At 34.8% G+C, this 23,258-nt stretch overlaps 2 protein-coding genes across 4 annotated transcripts in view; one reads left to right on the forward strand and one right to left on the reverse strand.

Moving 5' to 3' along the window:
- The first annotated feature begins 118 nt into the window (after positions 1 to 118).
- LOC116776194 (putative ATP-dependent RNA helicase TDRD12) lies at positions 119 to 6,235 on the forward strand. Its single transcript, XM_032669316.2, has 3 exons — positions 119 to 456; positions 607 to 1,331; positions 1,816 to 6,235. Exons 1-3 carry the CDS (start codon positions 179 to 181, stop codon positions 6,027 to 6,029), a joined length of 5,217 nt encoding a protein of 1,738 aa, XP_032525207.2. The 5' UTR covers positions 119 to 178; the 3' UTR covers positions 6,030 to 6,235.
- A 6,005-nt stretch (positions 6,236 to 12,240) lies between these two features.
- Positions 12,241 to 23,258, reverse strand: part of LOC116776392 (WD repeat-containing protein 7) — a 112,602-nt gene continuing 101,584 nt past the window's right edge. For all 3 annotated transcript variants that reach the window (XM_061525299.1, XM_061525300.1, XM_061525298.1), the window contains 14 exons: positions 19,410 to 19,573; positions 18,839 to 19,002; positions 18,456 to 18,602; positions 18,176 to 18,318; positions 17,775 to 17,886; positions 17,514 to 17,640; positions 17,156 to 17,297; positions 17,003 to 17,062; positions 16,259 to 16,444; positions 15,824 to 15,950; positions 15,286 to 15,463; positions 14,788 to 14,914; positions 13,223 to 13,393; positions 12,241 to 12,970 (listed from right to left, as the gene is read on the reverse strand). In XM_061525299.1, coding sequence (XP_061381283.1) covers positions 12,798 to 12,970; positions 13,223 to 13,393; positions 14,788 to 14,914; positions 15,286 to 15,463; positions 15,824 to 15,950; positions 16,259 to 16,444; positions 17,003 to 17,062; positions 17,156 to 17,297; positions 17,514 to 17,640; positions 17,775 to 17,886; positions 18,176 to 18,318; positions 18,456 to 18,602; positions 18,839 to 19,002; positions 19,410 to 19,573 — 2,021 coding nt within the window. In that variant the 3' untranslated portion in view covers positions 12,241 to 12,797. The remainder of the gene's footprint in view (positions 12,971 to 13,222; positions 13,394 to 14,787; positions 14,915 to 15,285; positions 15,464 to 15,823; positions 15,951 to 16,258; positions 16,445 to 17,002; positions 17,063 to 17,155; positions 17,298 to 17,513; positions 17,641 to 17,774; positions 17,887 to 18,175; positions 18,319 to 18,455; positions 18,603 to 18,838; positions 19,003 to 19,409; positions 19,574 to 23,258) is intronic.

Here is a 23,258-nt window from a genome sequence, read left to right on the forward strand (position 1 = left end):
ACGCGAGGTAAAATATAAAATATAAATTTATTCAAATGTACTTGTCTCGTGTAATTCCTAAAAAATACCATAGAGGTTTCGATTTCATTATCTGTATTTACCAATATAATTAGACAGTTTTGCTAACCCGGCATTTTAATTCAAATGAGAGTAAATACTTTTTAAATAGAACTTAAAAATGCCAACGGATTGTTATAGAGTAGATGTGATCCATTATTTAAATCCGTCTTTAATATGGGTGGAAGTATGTGATTCCCCTGTGAGTGTAGATGAATTTGTTTTTGAACAAATCGGCATTTACGGTATTGTACCCCATGAAACTACTATTGATATAGAACTTGAAAGTATTGTCTCAGCTCAATGTACTGATTGGGTTTCTGCGGCGAATACAATTTTAAAAAATCTTTTGTGTAAGTCCGAAGAAGTATGGTTTCTACCAACGTACATAGATAGAAGGTAAAAAAAGTATAACATATGTTTAAAAAAAAAAAAGATTATTTTCGTACTAATAATTATGCATGGTTTAAGATCTTAGCCTGTCCAAAAAGATTCATTGAAAAAACATAATATTTTCGTAGATTTTATGAATTTTATTTTTCATTTCAGATCTTCCATATTTGATGACAACATACACAAGTATGGAGAATTAATACTCAAATATAGTGATGGAAAACTGAAGAAGGTTTCAAAATATTTAGTTAAATCTGGTTTTGCTGAAATGAATGTTTCGAAATTTCACAGTCAACTCAACAATGGTGAATTAAACACTAAACTGGAGTTCATTCAAACACAAGAAGTTATAAAACAATTAGAGAAGCATTACACAAAGTCATCTAAAAAGAAAGAGTGGGAGAAATTTGTGAGAAAACAGACATCGGTATTCCAAATGAAACAGAAATTTGAATCCGAGTTAACAGTATCAAATCTAGAAAAACATAATAATATAATGATAAAGAGGGTCATAGAAAATAAGAGTAACGATTTTGAACTTTGTAAAGATGTAAATGAGACACCATTAGGACGAGGCTTCCATAAAGCTGATTCTATTAAGAGTGAGTTAAAATCAAAATTATTAAAAAAGAAGACGTCATATCACGATAAAACATCATTCGATGATATTAAACGTTTCCTCGACAAAAATTCAAGATCGAAGGATGAGGATACTGAATCAAGTGAGCCAGATCACAATCAGAATGGTTTGAGATTTTTAAGTGGAAGGCTGGGAAAGACGCATAATACAGAACAAAAAATTCTGGCACACGACAGAGCCAAGATACAAATGGCTGCGAAATCTTGTGACGATTCATATCAAAATGATGACCATGGAAAATGTGGGTAGATATTAATTGACAATCACGTAATCTACCTTAAATTTATAATAATTAAGTTGTCATTCACTAATATTATATTAGTAATATAACATAAATATTCAGAAAAAAAATATAATTTAATTTTTTTTTAATATCAATACTTATTAACTTTGAATTGTTACAAATCATAAGTATTTTATAAAAAAATATTAGTTCATCATTTTTTTAATTTAGTCAATGTAATTTTTTTATTTTAAAGTAAATATTAATTGAGTGGCAGTTACAAGCTAGCAATCAATAACTGAAACCTGTTGGCGATGAAAAAGATAATGAAAATCTCACTTTATACAAATCAAAGAGTCAATCGATGACAGACACATTGTAAAATCTAACATGAAATTCTTTTAAACTTTTACTCCTTACCTATTCTTGAAAGACAAGTATTTTTGTGTGATTTGTCTCTATATAAGCTCGTCTTTAGTTTAAAATTTTGATTCTGTTTCAGCGATACAAAAAAGATTTGCAAAAATCAAAGGAGATAAAAAAAAATCAGAAAAACTTGTAGCATTTGGACCTCCAGATCTGGATCCTTTTAAGATGAAGGTTGAGAAATTACCTGCTATTGATCATATAGGTGCTGATCAAGAACTTTTAAAAGAAGATTGTATAGACAAAGAAGATTTTGATAAAATTGATTCTGAAATTGATTCTCATATGTCCAAACAAATTTGTGATAATTTGGTTCATATTGATGCTAGAGCCAGTGACAGTGATCAAACAGTACTGAGTTCAGTATTACAACGTCGTTTGAAAGCTCGCGTCAGTGTTAGGAATAATGAAAGTATATCAAGTATATCAAGCTCAGATACGAATACAGAATCGTCTAGTGCGGGCGAAAACAAGGAATCCTTTGACGACGATGAAGTTTTGGAAATTATCGATAAAAGGTACACACAATGCCCATCACTAAAAGTCGATAATGTTAGTGATTCCGTCGATATAAGTTTGAAAAATAACGTAAATCCATTCAAGAATGTCGATTCCGGCTTATCCGTGTTTGTCGATAAATTAGTGACACCCGTTTTAATGGTTCATTCGAAAAGCAATAAGCGCATCGAACCCGTCTTCCAGATGAGAGACATACATTTTAATGACCACATACGACTCGTCCTAAGGAACATGAACGTCGAGAAGCTTATGATGGTGCAGACAGTATCTTGGAACGCGATTTTGAGGGGTTTCAGTGTGTTCATGGTCAATCCCATGGGTAGTGGCAAGACTATGGGTTATTTGCCTGCCGTTTGTCGGCTAGTTAGTGACGGTGGTGGCGATATATCGACTAGTTCAGGCCCTATGTGTATTATAGTCTGCGCTACGGCGAAATCTGTGGTAGAGGTCGAGAGATTGGCTAAAATGTTCCTTGGCTTGGATGAAAGAGTCGTGGCATGCTATGCGGGCGTCGATGATGCGTATATAACAACAGCTTTATTGAATGGATGTGATTTATTCATTAGTACCCCGCCGGCTCTAGCTCGATTGTTAAGGGTAAACGATTTTGGTATCGATTTGAGACGCCTCTCGATGTACGTTCTAGACGATTGTGAGCGATTAACGCAAACCTACAACGATGAACTGAAATTCTTTCAAATTAAAATCAACTCGATGCTGAAATATCGAGTTAATAAAGAGTTAAAAGTGCAATATATTATTGCGTCACGCTGCTGGTGTGACTTCATGGCACCGTTGGCAAAAAAAGCACCTGACACGATAATTTGTATCGGAGCATTCCAAGAATGTGTGATTTATGCAAAGGCGAATACATCGGTCAGCTTTATTAATAGTGAAAAAAAATTGGAGCATGTCTTCGAATTCTTGGAAACCATAGACAGTTCAAAGAAAACTGTCATAGTTTGTGCCGATAACGATGAAGTGGAAGTGTTGCAAACAGCTTTGAGAAATACAGGACGCATTGTTTTTGCTTGTGATAACAATATGACCGTTCACGATTTGTACAGTTTAAGCGAGTCGTGGGCAGATTACCAAGAACCTGTTTCAGGACCTATCCTTGTGTGTTGTGATGGCAACTTGACCCATATGAATATAACAGACGCTCACCATCTTATACATTACTCGATGCCGCAATATTTTTCTACGTTTTGCAAGCGTTTCTCTGTTTTAAATGACAACTACCCATCGATTTTCAAAGCGATTAATGATAATGTTAAAATTAAAATACTTTTAGAGGAGAGTAACGCGCAACAGCTGCCAAAAATCGTTAATTTTATCAGACGGTGCACAGATAACCTTCCAACGTTCTTAAATGATGTTTGTGCCACTATTAATACTAACAAAGATTTGATGAAAGCTCAAAAATTGGTTCCACTTTGCGATAACTTACTTCAACTGGGCGATTGTCCAGATTTCTATAACTGCCACGAAAGGCATACAATATTGAAAGATGCAGATACGCCTAAAGAGTGGGTGCCGAAAAACGGTGTAATAACCTTCAAAATAATACATTATCATACAGCAACCTTATACTCAGCCAGACTTTTAACTGTGACTGTTAATGGCACGACTTCTAAGTTTCCTCAAACATACAGTACGCTTTCATTAAAAATGGGTATGTATTTTGCCAACGAAACTCACAGAAAATTGCACGGCATGCCAGAAATTGGTGATATTTGTGCTGTAGCTATGAAAGTTAACTTCTACGCGAGATGTCAAGTACTTAAAATATTGTCTCGGTATCAGAGAGGCAATCCGAACAAGGTCCTGGTAAGGCTTGTTGACGAAGAAAAGCTTGAAATAACGAGAGACATATATCTTTACTATTTGCCGGACGATTTGAAAGAGATAGAAACGAAAGTTGTTCAAGTAAGACTTGCTAATTTAGAACCCAAAGACAGGGATATAACTTTCTCTGATCTTGCTCGAGATCACTTGAAGAAATTAACTGATGCTGATGATGAGTTGTTTATGAGAGGTCAAGTGTCACTGGCGGTCGGAAATTGTGTTTTTGTGACCACGCTAGAGGCTTGCCAAGATTTGTCATCTGTGAGCGAAATGGTCGTGAAGTACAATTTTAAGCATGAACTTGTAAGGAATCATGCTCTTATAAATTCTGAACATTTAAACAAAATTGAAGCCCTTTGCAAAAAAAGCGGATTGAATGTTACGGATAGTACATTTGATGATATAAAAGCTAAAGACCTTCCGTTGAAAAATCCCCAAAATGTTTCCTGGGCTCATTTAGACAGCGAAGAAATGAACTCTGTGTTTTTTGCTTCCGCCATAAATCCAGGAAACTTCTTTGTACGTTTGGAAAAATTCGAATCCTGCATGATTAGTCTGTTAGAAGATATAAAGGCTCACGTTGAAAATAACACAGAAAAAATCTGTGATATAAAAGAAGGTGATATAGTTTTGGCTGAGTTCCCCGACGATTCTACATACGAGAGAGCTAGAATTGATAACGTAAACGGAAACAGAGTAAAATGCTTCTTCGTGGACCAAGGCGATTGGAGGGAGATCGATATAAAAAGCCTTGTTCAAATACCAGATAGATTCTTAAAGAAATTACCGTTCCAGGCTATCGAATGTCGATTGGTCGGTGTAAAACCATTAGGCGAAGAATGGACCGACTTCAGTACGAACTGGTTTCATGATAATTGCTTTGAAGGTAGCAGTGAAAATTTGAAATATCTATTTGTTAAGTATTTCACGAAAGAACCAGCGAAATACACTGGCGGTAACAAATATGGCGTGATCTTAATAGACACTAACACGGAACAAGACGTCATTATAAACGAACTAATGATTGATCTAAATCTCGCTCGACAACACGAAGAGGAATTAAAGCATTTTGACAATATTTACACAGAGTTAAAGAAAGATACACATAAGTTGCAGACTGATAAAGAAGAGAATTGTGAAAATACAGCGAGTGAGACTAAGGTTGTGAGTAACTCTATCATCCCACAACCTATACGTTCAGTACCTTTAATAAATTCGGATGAAGAATCCGATGATTCAGATAAATGGGAAGTTCACATCAGCGCTGATAACGCTGCGGCATTGTTTGGGACGGTGGCAAATAAATGTGCGATCACTAATTCCGATAGTGCAAAAACACCACAAACATCTTACGAAATGATTTCTCCGTCTGAAAGAAGCAAAGCTATTACACAGGAATTAGACTCGGATGACTTAACGTCACCGGAGTTATCGGAAATATCGAAGACGCCAGTCAAACGGAACATTGTTAAGGAATTAGATCAAAAACGACATCCAAAGATAATGTGGCATCAAAATAAAAGCACAATATACGTTAAAATACATTTAGTTGTCGACAATTACGATTTACTCATCGACGACAGAAAATTAGAATTCCTCGCTTTAACAAACGACATGAAATACGGATTCGACTTAGAACTGTTTGGTGTTGTTAAAACTGAGAATTCTACGCACGTCAACAAAGGACAGTATGTGTTAGTTAAACTAGCGAAAGTTCTGAACAAGAGCTGGCCAACGCTCACTCGGAACGGCGACACGAAGTGGGTAGTTTACGACGTGGACTTCATTGACACGTCGTCAGACGAAGAAGTTGTTGACAGAAGCTCGGTTATGAATATTGTTATAAGTTTAAACGACAACGCGGACACGGATACTGACGACGAGCAATTCTGTGATGATGCGAATTTTACATACAAAAAATAGTATCACATTATCTGCCAGTCTCTAGTCAATGTTTGAAGTAGAGATGAGGCAGACTGTTCCAATATATTGCAATATGTAACTAATGTATTTATAAATACGGCATAGAACATGAACCGACAATTAAAAGGTGATTATATATTTTGAGGGTGGCAATGATTTTAATAAAAAAAAATAATCAAAATCCATGCCAAAGTCCCAGTAACAAATCCATAGACTGCATGCTAAAATAGGAATTATATGATAATTTACTCTTAAGTTTAAAAAAAATTTAGGTTACATGAATGATCTCTTATTTAAGTCTTGTGAATAGTATGCTTACAACAAGTTTCCATCGCCACGCTACATTTATGTATAAATCAAAAGTTATTTTGCTGTTTAATATAGTTAAAGGTCATAGATTGTGAAGAAAATTGTAATTTTCTGAGAACAAAAATTTTTTTTTTATATTACACGAGAGAATTAAACGAAGATGCATCTTCAGATCAAACCCAATGCTATAACCACATTTTTAAAATAAGTGTTGATTATTTTTATCGATTAAAAAAAACAACAAAACGTTTTTTAACGAGTAAGTCATCGTGTCTCACTCTGAGGTCGTGAACCGAAAGTTTAAGGAACTTTAAAATATATTTTTAGTCTGTAGCTTATGTAATCGATGTAGTCTCTACAACCAAACACATTTTTCAGACTTCATTCAAATGAATTGCTATATAATATAAAAAAATATTCTAACTAATGACGGTACACTTAACTGACGTTTTAGTAATTGATGTTTCAATTTTAACATACGTGCCAAAAATAAAATGAAGACCTAAGTTTTCTGGAAATCCAATAAAGAAAAACCTATGACCAGACGAAAGGTCAATGAAATATGAAATATCGGAATGTTTAACTGTTTGTTATTTATTATAAGAAGTGGAAAAAATGTATTGCCACAAAAAAGGAATAAAAGTCACTTGAACTAAAAATTTGAAGTTTTTTTATTATCTATACAAATAAAATTGGATCCTTTGTTTGTTATAAACAAGCGTTTTTTCCTAATGCATATAACATACCTTGCTGTAAAGATCATTTAGATTATTGCAGTCTGTAATCCTTCTTGATACGACTGCACCGATTTTCACGGGACTTGTTATACCAGATAGTCGATTTAATGGAGAGTTTTAAGTAACAATAAAACTTACCTATTATTTTTCCTTAAGACATCCGGAATCCATCTTAGGTCAAGCACCTGTTTTTTTAGCCCTTTAGTCCAGTTTTCACTCCCTTCCGGTTCAAGTGTTGCCCTCTAATTTGAATTTGGCGGCAGGAAACTGAATATTTTAAAAAAATTGTAATTCTCACTTCATTATACATACTCGAGATGAACCAGGTAGAAAGTACTTGGATTCCGGATGTCTTAAGGAAAAATAATAGCTAAGTTTTATTGTTAGTTAAAACTCTCTATTATTGTTTCCATGTTGACATCCGGAATCCATCTTGAGTGACGTGTTTGTTATCACCTGGTCATAAATATTATGACGTTGCTATAATGTGTCCAATAAAAAATAATTATAGTAAAATATTTTATTTTAATAATAGTTTAATTTATCGAATAGAATCAAAATAGTTTGTCAAGACGCTTTTGTATTTTCCCGTAACTGATTTAATATAACTCTTACAGTATCTTGTAAAGGTATGTTCTTGCCCCCAGTTTACAGTTTCTAATATTTTATATATTGGAAAGCATTGTATCCAGTTAAGGGAAGCTACTGCAGATCTTACAGATCCGGGAGAAACGTCTATGCCAGCCTCTTTGAGTAGAGACTTAATCCAACCTCCAATAATTGTTCTCGACGCCGCCTTAGAGTCGCTTCTGGTTTCAGGTGCCACTCCGGACACGCTTCCATCCGGAACAGTCAGTCGACATCGCTATTTTCTCGGCCTAGAAAGTATTAGTTAGTTAAGTGTATATCCTAGAAGTATACATCTCCTTGCAGTTCACATGCCATGTTTACTGATCTTCGGTCTACTGGCCTGATAACTTTGTCTCTCCTATCTGCGCTCCCCAGCCGATTTCCGAGGCATCGGTCGTTAGGTGATGCGTTACCGAGCCCAAGTGCGTTATCGGCAGAGTGCTCGCGACTGCTTGCAACCACCAATTTATCTCGAGAACCACCGATTCTGGGAGTATTTGTTGGTGATACGGATGATTTAAAGGGAGACGTCGGCTGTGGTATTGCAGTGTCCGACAGTGTAATCTCCCTCTGCGAACAACGTATGAGGCACAGTTGAGTCTCTCCAAAAGGGACAGGGCCTGATCGCTCAGGCTACTTGATCGTTCAGAATGTGAGGCGATTGATTTGCCAACAAGAAATCATCTAAATAAACACACGCATCTGATGTTGTGATGGTGTAGAAATTCTGCTGTCCAGTTTGTCATGCACACAATTATCTTGGGCGCCGATGATATGCCAAATGCAGGCAAGTCATTTGTAACAATCCGCCGTTGTAGCTTTGTCTCAGGAATCTTCGATGCGCGACTCTTATAAATAGGTGAAAATGCACTTGGCTTAAGTCCAGCTTCCCTGACCAGTCGCCGCTTTGTAAGAAAACCTGGTACGCGGAATTGATAAAACATCTGGAAAGGTTTTGTATGACAAAACCAATCAAATGTTTCAAATTAAATATCGAACGTTGAGAGCCGTCGCTTTTAGGGATCAGAAAGAATGTTGATAGAAAACTGGGTGTAATGTCAGCTCTTTCTAGTATTTTAAAATTTATCAAACTTTGCATAAGCTGTGACATATTTGGAGTCTTTTTTGTTTTAAAAGCCCTTAATATAGATGGTGTTGGCATTATTAAAGATGGCTTCTTTAAGAAAGGTATACGAACTCCTTCGATTACACCGGCACACAAAAAAAAAAAGTTGTCTGCGCATTTGACGAGACCCATATATTTTTATGTATTTTGACGCGCTGAATCCGAATATGAGGTCCATTTTACCCCTACACGTCCAAAATTTGAGAAAACTTCAAAAAACCGTAAAAAATGACAAAAATCGGCGTTTCTGGTGATATAATTTTTTTTTGTGCTGAACTAAGTATGATTTTCATATTTTTCAATCTTCTCAATACTTACACAAAGTTTATTCAGACCATTAGCAGTTTTAAGTATAGAAAAATCGCACAAAACTCTCAAAAATTGCAAAAAATGCGATTTTTATCAAAAAAAAATTTGTTTCTCTAATTCAAGTACGATTTATATGTATTTTGATATCTTGAAATCACATTTAAATTTTTTTGGTTCATTATTCCTTTTAAACTTGAAAAGATAAAAAAATTGTAAAAAAATTGTCATTGTACATAAAAAAAAAAATTGACTGAACACGATTTGATGCCTGAAATAAAATCTTTACAATGAAGAACATTTCAAAATCTGTTAAAAACACAATACATAGAAAGATTGGGGAAAATGATTTCCCAGAACTCTAAACTTTTCTTCGTTTATATCGAACTCTCTTATCCTCAAATGATCTACGCAGTGGATTCCTCTTCCGTATTCGACTATCTTCAGGTACATCTCTTTTTAACATCCAGCAAAAATCTGCCATCATGTTAACATTCCAATTCCTTTGGTATCTACTCTCCATTTCACTTATGTCTTGGTGGAATCTTTAAAGACTAGATCGCTTGTGCCTGTGACCAGGGCACCTCCACGTGGTGACGGTGGACAACCGAACTATCCGACAGAGTCCCTGGGTTAACGGCGTGTGTGCCGTCATGGCAGGTACAAGTGATAAGTACTTTACGATGCAGGGATTCGGAACCCCAGTATCGGCGTCTGGTCAGAGTGAGAAAGCAGGCTCGCAGGCGTCGTCATCAAGCGACTGCAGCTCTTCAGTAGTGGGTAACTTGGCTACTGCAGGGTACACTATTACAAGAAGTAATTCGCATCTGTGTGATAAAAGTGCCGATTCGTTTTGTTACATTTGTGGGGAATTCAATTTGGAAAGAAATCGAAGACCATTTTCTGATAAGATAAAAAAAATTTATGAAGAATGTTTTGGTATCCAAATTACTAATTTGGATTCGGCATGGGTTCCACATACGATTTGTAGTCGATGTAGTGCAATGTTAACCCGTTGGGCAGAAAATAAAAAGCAGGAAAACTTGAAATTCACAATACCAATGATATGGTCCTCACCAACAAGTTTTACGGTTTTTTGAAGTTTTCTCAAATTTTGGAAATGTAGGGGTAAAATGGACCTCATATTCGGATTCAGCGGGTCAAAATACATAAAAATATATGGGTCTCGTCAAATGCGCAGACAACTTTTTTTTTTTTTGTGTGCCGGTGTTATTTTACAGATTAACAAATTGCGCTCTAAAGAACTCAATCTATGCTCTTCGCTCAACGTTCCAAATTGCTTAAATTCGTCATTTACTTCTAGTTCTATAAAGCCAGAAGTAGCGATATATTTCTTCTGTTGATCATAAAATCTCAACGCATTCCAAGCGCAAAAAATAAATCTTGTAATTGAGATAACATAAAAAAAAAACGGGTGCTAGGTTAACTCACTCGTTAAATCACTTGTTATTAGCATTAGTTGTAGCCGAAATTAAAGTGTTATTTTCATAATTCTTGTTTTGCGTAATGAGGGTAGTCAATAAAGCCACTTGTTGAGACAGATATTGAAATTGTGAGTTACTTACAGCGTCTCGAGACCGTTTTGGTACACCGTTATCAGTTATGCCTATCCGGGCTAGGATCTCGTGAGGAACTTTCATTATCACTCGTCCTTGATGAGCTCAAAATACGTTTTCTTGATGGTCAAGATTCTTTATTTATTTCACACTCCATGACGTTAGAAGGGAGGTAATTATTGAACACTTTTCAATACTAATACTTAAAACACTGTAACAATGATCAGTACTGAAACGTATTCTTAAAACTGGACCGTTCGCTTTGAAAGGCGATGCTATAATGAAGTAAGAATTATCTATTTGTTAAAATGTGCCACTTGCACCGGAAAGGACCGGAAACTGGACTAAAATGCTTAAAAGACAGGTGATTGAATCAAGATGGATCCCGGATGTCAATATGGATACAATATTAAGAGATAGATATCATTTAAGAATTTTTTGTATGTGTTTTTATTAACAATAAAAAATTTATAATCTCTTTATCCTTATTCGGTAGATACCCACAATTTTAACCAACAATAAGATGGTTTAGTTCTAAGACGTCGAGTCTTCTCAAAAGAAAATATTAAATGAAACCCCGAACTGAAATGTGGATCGTAATTGTACGTCTGTTGTTCAAGAAATGTGTGTGAGTAATTGTTGAGGTCTATATCTTGGTTCCAATAAATAAGATGTGGACATTTAAATAGTATTAAGAGGTACCATAAAACACTTTTCTGCTTATTATTAACTTCATTCCAAATCACAATATTTTTACTCTATATAATACGATACAATAATACCCTACTACTGAACAACCAGTCTCAACAACTGTAGGAGCATTAGCTCAGACTGACCTTCTAGCGTTTTTAATACCCCACAGATAAGTAAATCACTTGAGGGTAGGGTAACTTTTCAGGCGGTAGGTGAAAAAGCATAACCTTTTAAATATATATACTATAAATTATGATTACAGATGGTTTTGATTGATGTAAGATAAAATTAACGAAAACATTACTATGAATATATATATACACCCAAAGAAGGGTAATCAGATATCTGAAATTATAATAACTCCTTACGCAGGCCACACACATTAAAATCTATTTGCGCATGTTCTTACTTACTTTGCCGGCTTCAGAGCTTTACGAATTGCTTCTTGGAGCCTGTCCAAGAACTTGGGAGTTAAAAAAAGTAGGTATTTATAAGTTTAGACACGAAGGTATTGCAACAAGGGCATAAGAAAAATTTGGTAGATTTAAAGTACAGACATGATAGTTCGTTGAATATGTCAGTTTTAAAATATATCTTCCAGCAAAATGAATACTTAATGATTTAAATTATCAAAGTTTTCAAAAATATTGGTTCTATTCAAAAAGATTATTAATATAAAAGACGATTGATTTATATGTGATGATAGAAGAACCTAAAATGTTAATTGAAACAACAAAATGGGCTCATTGAAATTATGCTATATTTTATTCGCCGACTTTGACCTTTGAGTATATAAAATAAAACGGGGCGGAAAGCCGTAATGAAAACAGCAGTTTTAATAAACATTTATTCAACATTAATGACGCCAAGCACTTCGTTAAATAATTCCAATAATATATTTATAATATAACAATAGCATTTTTCCTCTCTGCGAGAACAAACATATCATATATGCGTATTTTTTGATATTATTTAAGGTATATATTTTTTTGTATATATTTTCATTTCTTGGAATGCTAGTATTTTTGTTAATCGTTCTATCGCATTGGTGATCTGTTTGAAGTTACATTTATTATCTGTACCGTTTCTTTGCAATAAAATTATATGCATTACACGTGTCGAATATAATAAAGAGAAAAAAAAATTAATGGCACAAATACGATTTTTTTTTTGACAATTTTCTGCAACTTTCGTAACTAGCGAAGAATTAAAGCTATACAACAATGATATTTATCGCTACCGCTGTTAGTAAATTAATACACATTTTGAGTACAAACAAGATATTGAATACAACATTAGTTCATATTACTACAGTGACTTTACATAGAACGGTTATAACCAATATATTCGGACCTCACTAGCTGGTGTGACCACTATAAGTTGACCTATCTTAAACATTGAATCTGGTCTCCGAGCCGTCTGCCAGTACTAAGGTGACAGTCCTCGAGTTGGTCCACACTAGCCTGGCCAGGTGAAGAGGGTTCAGACGTGAGACGTCCGCCATCGGGGCCGTGCTATAACACTTCACGCAACGAGTCTGAGCAGCTCCGAGACCAAACATACCTGACACACAAAATAATATATGAATTTATAACACTAGGGGTCTTATTAAACTGGTGTTCATTTATATGTTTATAGGAGCGACTTAAAATTGACGCAACACGTACAGTTACACGTTTGCGCAACATACTGTGAAATAAATAGTCTGTGGTATTTAGTGTATACGCTCAGTAGATATGAGCGGGATGATTGTCAGTTGTCCCATTTGGTTGTGGGTAGTGTCAAGTTTCCTTAGCTAGACTATACTATACTCACCAGCTGTACTCTGCCAGAAGGAGAGTCTGTTATCGGCCGTGGCGTAGGAGACGAGGTATCTTCCGTCCGGACTGAAGGCGCAGGCCGTCACTGGACCCGCGTGGGCCGTCAGGGACTGACAGCGAGCGGCGCGGAGCTCGTAGATAGCCAGCTGGCCGGTGTGACTCCCGACTGAGAAAACATTTGTTGGGTGGACATAGAAGTTAGTGAACATTTGTAGGGTAGACGTAAAAATTAATTATTGAACTTTTGTAGGGTAGACGTAAAAATTAATTATTGAACTTTTGTAGGGTAGACGTAAAAATTAATTATTGAACTTTTGTAGGGTAGACATAAAAATTAATTATTGAACATTTGTAGGGTAGACATAAAAATTAATTATTGAACATTTGTAGGGTAGACATAAAAATTAATTATTGAACATTTGTAGGGTAGACATAAAAATTAATTATTGAACATTTGTAGGGTAGACGTAAAAATTAATTATTGAACATTTGTAGGGTAGACGTAAAAATTAATTATTGAACTTTTGTAGGGTAGACGTAAAAATTAATTATTGAACTTTTGTAGGGTAGACATAAAAATTAATTATTGAACATTTGTAGGGTAGACGTAAAAATTAATTATTGAACATTTGTAGGGTAGACGTAAAAATTAATTATTGAACATTTGTAGGGTAGACATAAAAATTAATTATTGAACATTTGTAGGGTAGACGTAAAAATTAATTATTGAACATTTGTAGGGTAGACGTAAAAATTAATTATTGAACATTTGTAGGGTAGACATAAAAATTAATTATTGAACATTTGTAGGGTAGACGTAAAAATTAATTATTGAACATTTGTAGGGTAGACGTAAAAATTAATTATTGAACTTTTGTAGGGTAGACGTAAAAATTAATTATTGAACTTTTGTAGGGTAGACATAAAAATTAATTATTGAACATTTGTAGGGTAGACATAAAAATTAATTATTGAACATTTGTAGGGTAGACATAAAAATTAATTATTGAACATTTGTAGGGTAGACATAAAAATTAATTATTGAACATTTGTAGGGTAGACATAAAAATTAATTAATATTTTTAGGGTAGACATAAAAATTTGAATGACGTCAAAGAAGATAAGTACAAGAAAATCCTTTGTATCATATTCATAAACAGGTTTCATCATACTCTGTTGATCTCGGTCAAAATAGAATTACTTTATTTGTTTTTATAGTCAACATATGTCATTAAGATATTATTTAAAAGTAAGTAATCGCGTCAGACTACTTTTTAGGCTACTATGGAGATATCAAAGTACCCGCAAATCATGTTGGAACAGTATCTTGTTTTATGTGAATGTAAGGATATCTTTGCGGTCGTAACTATTATCACAGATATAAGGAAAATTTAATTTTTTATTAATTGAACTTTTAACAAAATAGTTATATGTAATTATGATATATAACCCAAAGGAATTGAAAGATCTTAGCCTAAATTAAGTTACAAATATCACAGAGTATTTTTGAATAAACGCAAAAAATATTTCTAAGATCTCTGGATGACATCTAAAACTCACCTGCAATCCGCCTGGTGGCTGGGCAGTGAGAGACCTGGTTGTAGCGACAAACAGCTGGAAAGACTTCACTTAAACCCTTACTCTTCAGATGCGACTGATCTACGCAGTGAAGAATTATATCCATCACCTGGAAAAAAACATGTTACGAATGTGTTCATCAGCTGGTGATATTTTTTTTAACGCTCAAATAAAATTTATTTATGAGAGAGGTGAGAAACAAGCGGACGGCCTACTTGATGGGAAGTAGTGACTGTCGCCCGTGGACATCTGAAACATAAAGGAGGTTGCGGATTTGTTGGCAACCTTGGTTGTTGAGGAAGGAGGAAAGGATGGGAATAAGGAAAGGGCAACCGTCTCTCCCACTCACTCATAACTACGTCACGCCGATCTTCTGTGAGAAGGTGGTACTTTCCCGGTCGAGCTAGTCCATGTTCTAGCTGTAGTTACTTGAGCCTAAGTTCTACCACCTTCAAAAATGTACCATCAAATCCTTCCTACCTCCACGAGCAGTTCAGCCACAGCGCCGTGCATTCTCTCTATGAGGAGTTCTATTCCCCGTAAGACCTCCGCCCTGCCTCGCTGTAGCGCAACCGCGGCGGGCGGGGGCGGAGCGCCCGCAGGGGCGGCAGCGCATCTCGCCACCTCACGGGCCATAGTCGTTATGAAAGCCGCTGGTCTGTGTATTGAATTAAGTCCACGGTTTTAGGATTTTTTTGTTCAACCCCCAAATTAACAGTCGTGATAAAACTATAATGTTGTTTTTTAAAAGTAATGCCAACAAAAAAATATTTGCGTTAACTGACTTTCTAAACATTTACGATATGAAAAATATATATCTTTTTGTTTATGTTATGTTGTCATTTTAAAAATGTTGATGTCTATGTTAGGTCAGCTTGTGGTTTACTTTGTCCCTTTCACAAAAAGAGTTGTTAAATTGCTCCCTAAGGAACGCATGGTCTAACTAATATATTTATGATACGTTTATGCTGAATTTGTTACATTTTCAATAAAATCTATCTTCGACTGTACGTAATACCTTGCCGTCGCTATAAGTGTGAGTGCGTGCCGCGCGGTCCGACAGGAGTCCGCCTGCGGTGTGAGAGGCAGACCGTACGTCATCGAAGGCACTAATTTATCAGCGTCCGAACACATCTCCAATAGACCTATGGATTATCAGATATTTAAAGGTACGTTACAATACCGATGTTTAATACAGGAAAAGTTTTTTGTATTGGGAGCTATTATTAACTTATGCCCCTTTAAATCCATAACCAGACCAACAAAACACTTCTGTCGATGTATTTTTAGGAATTCAATCAACTGTAAATATATTTTTCTGAACAATTGTATACCTCTTACCACCTCTATTCATACCATCCTGTGAACTCAACAAAAAAATGTGTATTTAGATCTTTTCTTTGCGTATTTTTTGGGCTTTGAGAACCACGTCATTCATGCGTATGATACTCACCCAGCAGCACATGAGATACGTCGAGATACGGTTCCCAAACAGCGAATCCTCTCCCGAGGAGGTCAATGGCCGCACGTCGTAGCGGCGTGTGTGCGGGAAGGCGAGCAGAACCAGGGGCAAGCAGTAAGTGAGTTAGCGCCAAGGACGTCAGACGGGCCAGGTTGTTCGATGAACTAAGTGTGAAACCTATTAATGAAGTTAAAGAAGATATGAATAATATATACGTTGGACTTGTGACGAACGGTTGATGTATCTTCCTAGACCTCAACCGAACAAAAACTTCTCACTTGTGGATATCTAAGGCTTTCGGAAGTATTCATTTTAATACAGCTGATATTCTGGGATGTGCTACGCGTTTTATCATTACAAACATAGTCCCGACGTTTCGGATACTTTGCCACACCCTGACCGAGTTCGGATGAAAATGAAGTTTTCATATTTTCGCTCGCAGAAAACCCGAAAGAAATTGTCTTATTTCTTACTTATTATTTATTTATGTATATAATTGTTCATATAACTGTTCGCTTTGATGAAGTTAATCCCTTATTTTAGTTACAGATCTGTTGTTTTATATACTGTAGTAAGTCTCTTCGTTCACATCGCACTTGGTAAAGTCTGGTGCGTTGTTAAATTCCACCAAAATTCTTGGACATACTAACTTTCAGTCGTCAAAGCCCCATAAGTAGCAAAGGAGACTAATTCTGCCCTGACAATATCAATATACATGTTTTCTGATTATTATACCTTCAACGATGGAACTCTTCCTACTGTCACCGTCTTTGCGTCTCTTATTTCCAGCAGCACCTATAATTTTTTTTGGTAAATTTAGCTGTCAGCGTATGTTATATATATATATAATGAGGGCATTTTGTTGCCACTTGATAAATATATTTTCACCTTCCGAGGCGATATCTTGGCCGAACTCAGCTCCTATGACACCCAACAGAACAACCGCTGTGGTCTGTTTCCGTTTCAGCTCAGCGATAGAAGATGGCTTCCTGATGATTTCCTCTTCTTCTTCTTCGAATTCCTCTTCTTGCTAGAATTTACAATTGAAATGAATTGCCTTATGTTGTTGACTTTTGTGCTTTTAATTTTGCTGAAACTGCTGTTGTTGGATTTTTATGGTTTTGACTATTTCTTCAGGTTTCAATTTCATGTTATTTTTTTTTAAATTATAATAGGTTAGGTTAGTTTAGGTTAATTAGTAAAGTATTTGTTTTGATAGAGTTCTGCGACAAATTTTACAACTCACGTCCTTAGCGACTTTCTCAGCCGGTTCCTTCTGGGTTGCTTGTGGGTTGATGCTCTCCGTGTGAGTGTAAAGCGGTAGATATTGTGCCCAGTTATCGACCAGGGATTTACGGCCTTTTGGTCCCATCCTGGAGTAAAATAAAAAAAATACAACAAATGATCATTTCTATCCATTTTGCTACTATTTCGTAACTCAGTATACCCATGAGGACTTCCTTCTCTTGTTTAATATCCGAATCCCATCGTCACGTAAGTTACTAACCTGCCCAATTCAGCCAACAACAGCGCCTGGGCAGCATCTCTCACCTCGAGACAGTGATGTTGCCAACGACGAGCGAGCATCTCCACTTGAGGTCGCTTGAAGCTCTTCGCACCTTATAATAATCATGAGGATTTTATAAAATATCCCTGGATTTCTTTAGAAAGAGGAATATCACTAGGATTACATTGATTTACAAGTTTCATAGCGGAAAAAAATATGCTGTACACGACGAAACCCGTGTTTGCATTCCAAAAACAGATCGATTAAACATTTAAAAGTAAAATATAAAATTATTCTTAATAATTCGTGTCGTTCAGATAATATTAATTGTTGAAATTTCAAGGACAAATTGGAATTAATGGAAGGTAAGTGTTAGATTACTGGGTTTATTATAAAATTACCGGCAGCAACTACTTTATCAGGGAGCAGCACACAGCTGTGCGTGGCCAACAACGACCAGCCCTGTTTGATGAGCGCCTGCTGTGCTGCTAGGTGTTCCTCGCGATCCTCGTCACCCGGCCACGAGGAAGTCCTTGTTGTTGGCCTTGTATAGGGTTTATAATATTAAACCTTCTAAAATATGGACTATAATAACAAGGGATCCACCTGTATTTGTCATTACTTGACGTATATATAGTATAGTAAAAGTAAAAATACTGTCATTCTAATATTTATCTTTACCTGAAAAATCTCCTGGCCACCTCTTGTTCCGGTGCAAAGCTGGCATTGCTCATGGACATGAGCGTGTTAGCGAGTGCCACGATGGACAATAAGTGGTTTGTGGTGAGAGTCGTGCTGAGTTCCCAGTGCAGCTTGGACGTGAATAGTCTAAGGGGTTTCAAATGCTATGGTTATTTGATAGGAATCTTAACAGGTATATGATAAGAAAAGACTTAATACGTAAAATAGAATTAATTTATAACACTATGTTCTTATTGAATTGACTGAAATTATTATCCTGGAAGTGAATTTACTTAATTTTATGTTATATTTGCTAAAACAATTTTTTTTTCAAACAATTTATGTTTACAATTAATTGTTGTCCATCAATTTGTGTTACAAACCTAGTCAGCTGCTCTTGTCGCAAGTACTCCACAGGAAGTTCTGAGTTCATGAGCACAGGGTCCGTGGGCACTGAGGCGCAGGCCTCCGCCCAACCGCCCAGCCTCGTGGGCAGCTGAACAGCCATATGCCCATGACGAGATACCACGCCGAAACAAACTGGAACCTATCAGACAGATAGGACAATTTGAGCTGGGTTCATAAAACATGATAAACTATTTTCTATTTTAATTGAAACCTTATCATCATTTTATTTAATTATCCATCGAATTTCAATATATTCTAAATAGATACGTAAGTATAAATTTATCTCTGAGGCCCTTAATTAAAAATACATGTTAAAAACTCAGTTTTTTTGACATAACAAAAGACATATCAAATATTCGTTATCCACATAATTTCACATACGAATTATTTGGTAGCAAAATAAATTTTCTTTATGTATGTAAAAAACAATTTTAGCTTGAGCGTATACAAAAAAAAACATTTTATTTGAATATTGCTTTTTATAGTCACAATATATTATCTTCAAATAGTGCATTAGAATGGCTTTGCTGTATCAAAGGATAGTACCATTGGACGCAGCATCCCGAGCTTGGATTCGCAGACCCTGTCAAGATCTGCGTCTAAGCCCCAAGCGTGTAACAACGAGATGAGAATCTGTGCTATCTCCATCGTGGGCGGCGGCTCGGCCAGCGACATATCACGAGGACGACTGCGTTTGTTGGCTTGTTCATCTGGAAGGAGAGACGAGATACATAATCCCCGAGATCCCAACCAGAGCTCAGCTCACAGGATTTATATAATACAGGATGAAAATATTTAAAACTTATAGTTTTCTAACTGGGTTTCTCTTGATCTTATGATGGGATAATTAAGATCCTTCATTACATTAATTAGTTTAAGATTTTTTTTATAACTATATGTTGAATCCATTCATATACTCAATATAGTAGCCTCCCTTGGGAGATGAATGTCATTATCACTTCAGACCCTGAATTTTAGACGAAAATTTCTAACTTCAGAAAGGTTATGCATGTATCTCTTAGTCAATCTTTGGTTAGTATAATTTAATGTGTGATAATATAAACAGTAGTCGTAGAAGGCATTTCAAAGTTTTGATAGTTTGATATTTGATTTGACAGTTTGATCACGGGCAGACACCTCGTCTGCCCGTGATCACGGTTGCTGCAAAGTAAGCGAAACGTCGGGATTATGTAGTTTTTAAATAATAAACTCCGCGTAGTAAATCCGAATAATGCTAGTTTCATTTAAATGAATACTCGTGAAAATCTTAGATCTCATTAGTTTTTTTAAGTTGTTTGATGCTTAGAAGTTATACACTACATGTCTTTGTGATAGATATGTCTATCTCTCTCTCGCTCTTTCTCTCTCTCTCGTTTTCTTTGTGTGAGTATTTGAGTGTTTGTCATTCTATCTGATTACTACTGAAATTGAATATTTAGGTACTAAAACGGTTGCAATCACACATAATTGTTTTTTCTATTGCATTGAATAGCGTAGGTCCTTCTAGGCTATAGTGATATGTTTTTTTCAAAATATCTCTTGCAGAAAAAATTAAATCAAGGTAAAACCTAGACCCAGCTGTTAAAAGCGCTCGCCGGGTGACCTCAGTACCTATAAAATTTTATTGGAATTTAGGTTATACAATATTCATTGATTTTTATCTAGAACTGCTCGTTCCGAAAATAGAATCGTAATTATCATTTGTTAGTCCCGGACTTAATGAATATTTTTTACAGTAATTTACATAATAATATATGTCTATATATAATAAAAAATATTTCAGAATTCAAAATTGCATATTGTTGTATATATATATATATATATATACTAGGTACCAGCCCCTGCTTCGCACGGGCTCTATAAAAAATATAAAACAACCCATTCAATTTTGAGAATTATTAAACTTATATTATGATAACTTTCAAATGGTGCGCCCGATTTAAATGATTTAAAAAGTAATTTACAGATACTGATGTAGGCTTGAAAACGAAATAATTTTTTTTGATAAGACTTAGTACCGTATTTATGTAAATAGCTTTCCAATAAACGCTTTAGGAATGCCAATTTTTAAAAGTCGTAAAATGGATATAGTATGTTATCCTTAACAGATCTGAGATAGACATATGCCATCGCGGACTTTTCTGTAGACCTATATAAAATACACAATTCCACCATACATTGTTTTGTTATATCTCAAAGGGTTTTGGCAGCGTTTTCGTTAAAGGCTGACAGACGGCTCATTTTTTCCGACATCTTCAACAAATATCGTTAATGTACACACAAATCTCTCGAGAACCACGCTATCGAGTGGTGAAAACCGCTTGACAATTGGTGCAGTAGTTTTTCTGTTTATTGCGAACAAACAGACAGACAGACGCGGCGGGGTACTCTATTTTATAATATGTTTAGATGAATACAATGAAAACATACACTGAAATAAAGATACGAAATATATTAGGTACTAATATAGTATATATATATATATATATATATATATATATATATATATTTATCTTTCGATAATTGCTTATTAATAAAAATATATATGTCAACCATGAGTCATAATAGCAAACATCGACATTGGAACCATTTTAAGTGACTCGATCGTACACACGCATTTATAATTAAGTCATAAAGACTAATCGCTATATACACGTAGCTACAATAACAAAACGTTTTTTTTATTTTACAACATTATTCAGAAATACAACTTTATTGTATATATATTATTAACATAGATTTAGTCCTTTGAATTTATAATATTTTGAGAGTTTATTTATTTATTTATTTATTTATTTATTTATTTATTTATTTATTTATTCATTTATTTATTTATTTATTTATTCATTTATTTACTTAAATAGGAAGCCAATGTTGTATACAATTTTAGGTTAGTCTTAATTAATACTAAATAATATAAGTTGTTAAATGTATCAATTGTAAACCCCTCTTATAGGCTAACTCAACATTCACAGGTACGTGATATGTAGAAAATAGGATTCTTTGCATCTTCAATCTCTAAACTAAAAAACTAAAAAATAATAATCTCAAAAGAGTTTATTACTTTAACCGGGACAGCCAGAAGTTCGAGTATTGCATCTGCATATGCATTACGATCGACTATCAAATCATGTCTTCCTTATCAAAATCGGTCGAATTGTTGGTACTTGATACAACTTGCAGCAATTGCCACATAATTTCTGTCTATCAGCCGATATAAATTATATTTACAATCGTTTAGTCTTGTTTAAGGTACTAAACAATAACCGGTTGGTTACACAACCTCAACAAATTAACGTTACACTAAACAAGTATCTGTAAAGCCAAAAAGCTGGGATAAAAACCAAAGTCTACTTCATGACAGTGGAAGGACATGTACGAAAGTCATTCAGAAGTATTTTATCTGTCGAGTACAGAGATAAAAAATTGTTTATAATATCCTTTGTTAGGCCAAAGTAAGACGTAGTGTAGCTTAGCATAGATACATTAAATCTAGCGAAAGCGAATCACTAACGACGATTTAGTTAAAAAATATATGATAATTACGAGCAGAGCCTGGGTTATTAGTAAGTAAAATTAACATGTTGGTTGTTTAACAAACCTATAGCTAATGATGCAGATTTTCACACAGCATCCAATATCTATTGACTATTGAACGAATACACGCGTAAATTTTTATTTTTGACAATTTTTTTTATATATAATAATTTTAGTCAGTAATTTTATAATATAATTAGAGCGATCTCTCCTAATAATAAGAGATTACGCGACACGTAACTCGATTAATTTATTACGAAAGAAAAATAGTTCAAAGATTGTTATCGGAGATCGTAGTCTGAGCTCTATCTTAATTGCTACCTCAATATCGTTTCCGGCTACGTAAAGGTTTTTTAACATATAATCTATTACATATCACATTATTTCCGCGTATTTTTAAACTATTGATATTATATAATATAATATTTTTTTTATTAAAGCACACGGAAGCGTATAATATTTTACTGTTCGTAAAAATTATTTATCGTTGCCATGGAAACGCGTTTGTTTCAATTTAATATTAACTTTGGTTCGAAGTCGCTCATTTCGTAAATAAAATTGATTGAGTCCACAGACTACCAACATAATGTTGTTCTGAATGCGATTGTGTGTATGTATGTTTATTACATTTAACTCAAAAACCTTAATAAAAACTTCATATAAATATTTTTATTGTCATAATTTTTAAGACTTTAACAAAACACTAACAATTTATTTTTCATAATTTAGTTAATTCTCTTTTTTCCTATATTTCTGTAAAATATATATGTTTTATTCGACTTTGTCTACGCTCTTTATTTGTTTCTCTGTTGGTTTTAAACTGATAGTGCTAGTTTTGCTGATAATAATGGCTATAAA

The sequence above is a fragment of the Danaus plexippus genome, chromosome 28 (genome assembly GCF_018135715.1).
Source record: "Danaus plexippus chromosome 28, MEX_DaPlex, whole genome shotgun sequence".
In the NCBI taxonomy this organism is placed as follows: Eukaryota; Metazoa; Arthropoda; class Insecta; order Lepidoptera; family Nymphalidae; genus Danaus; species Danaus plexippus.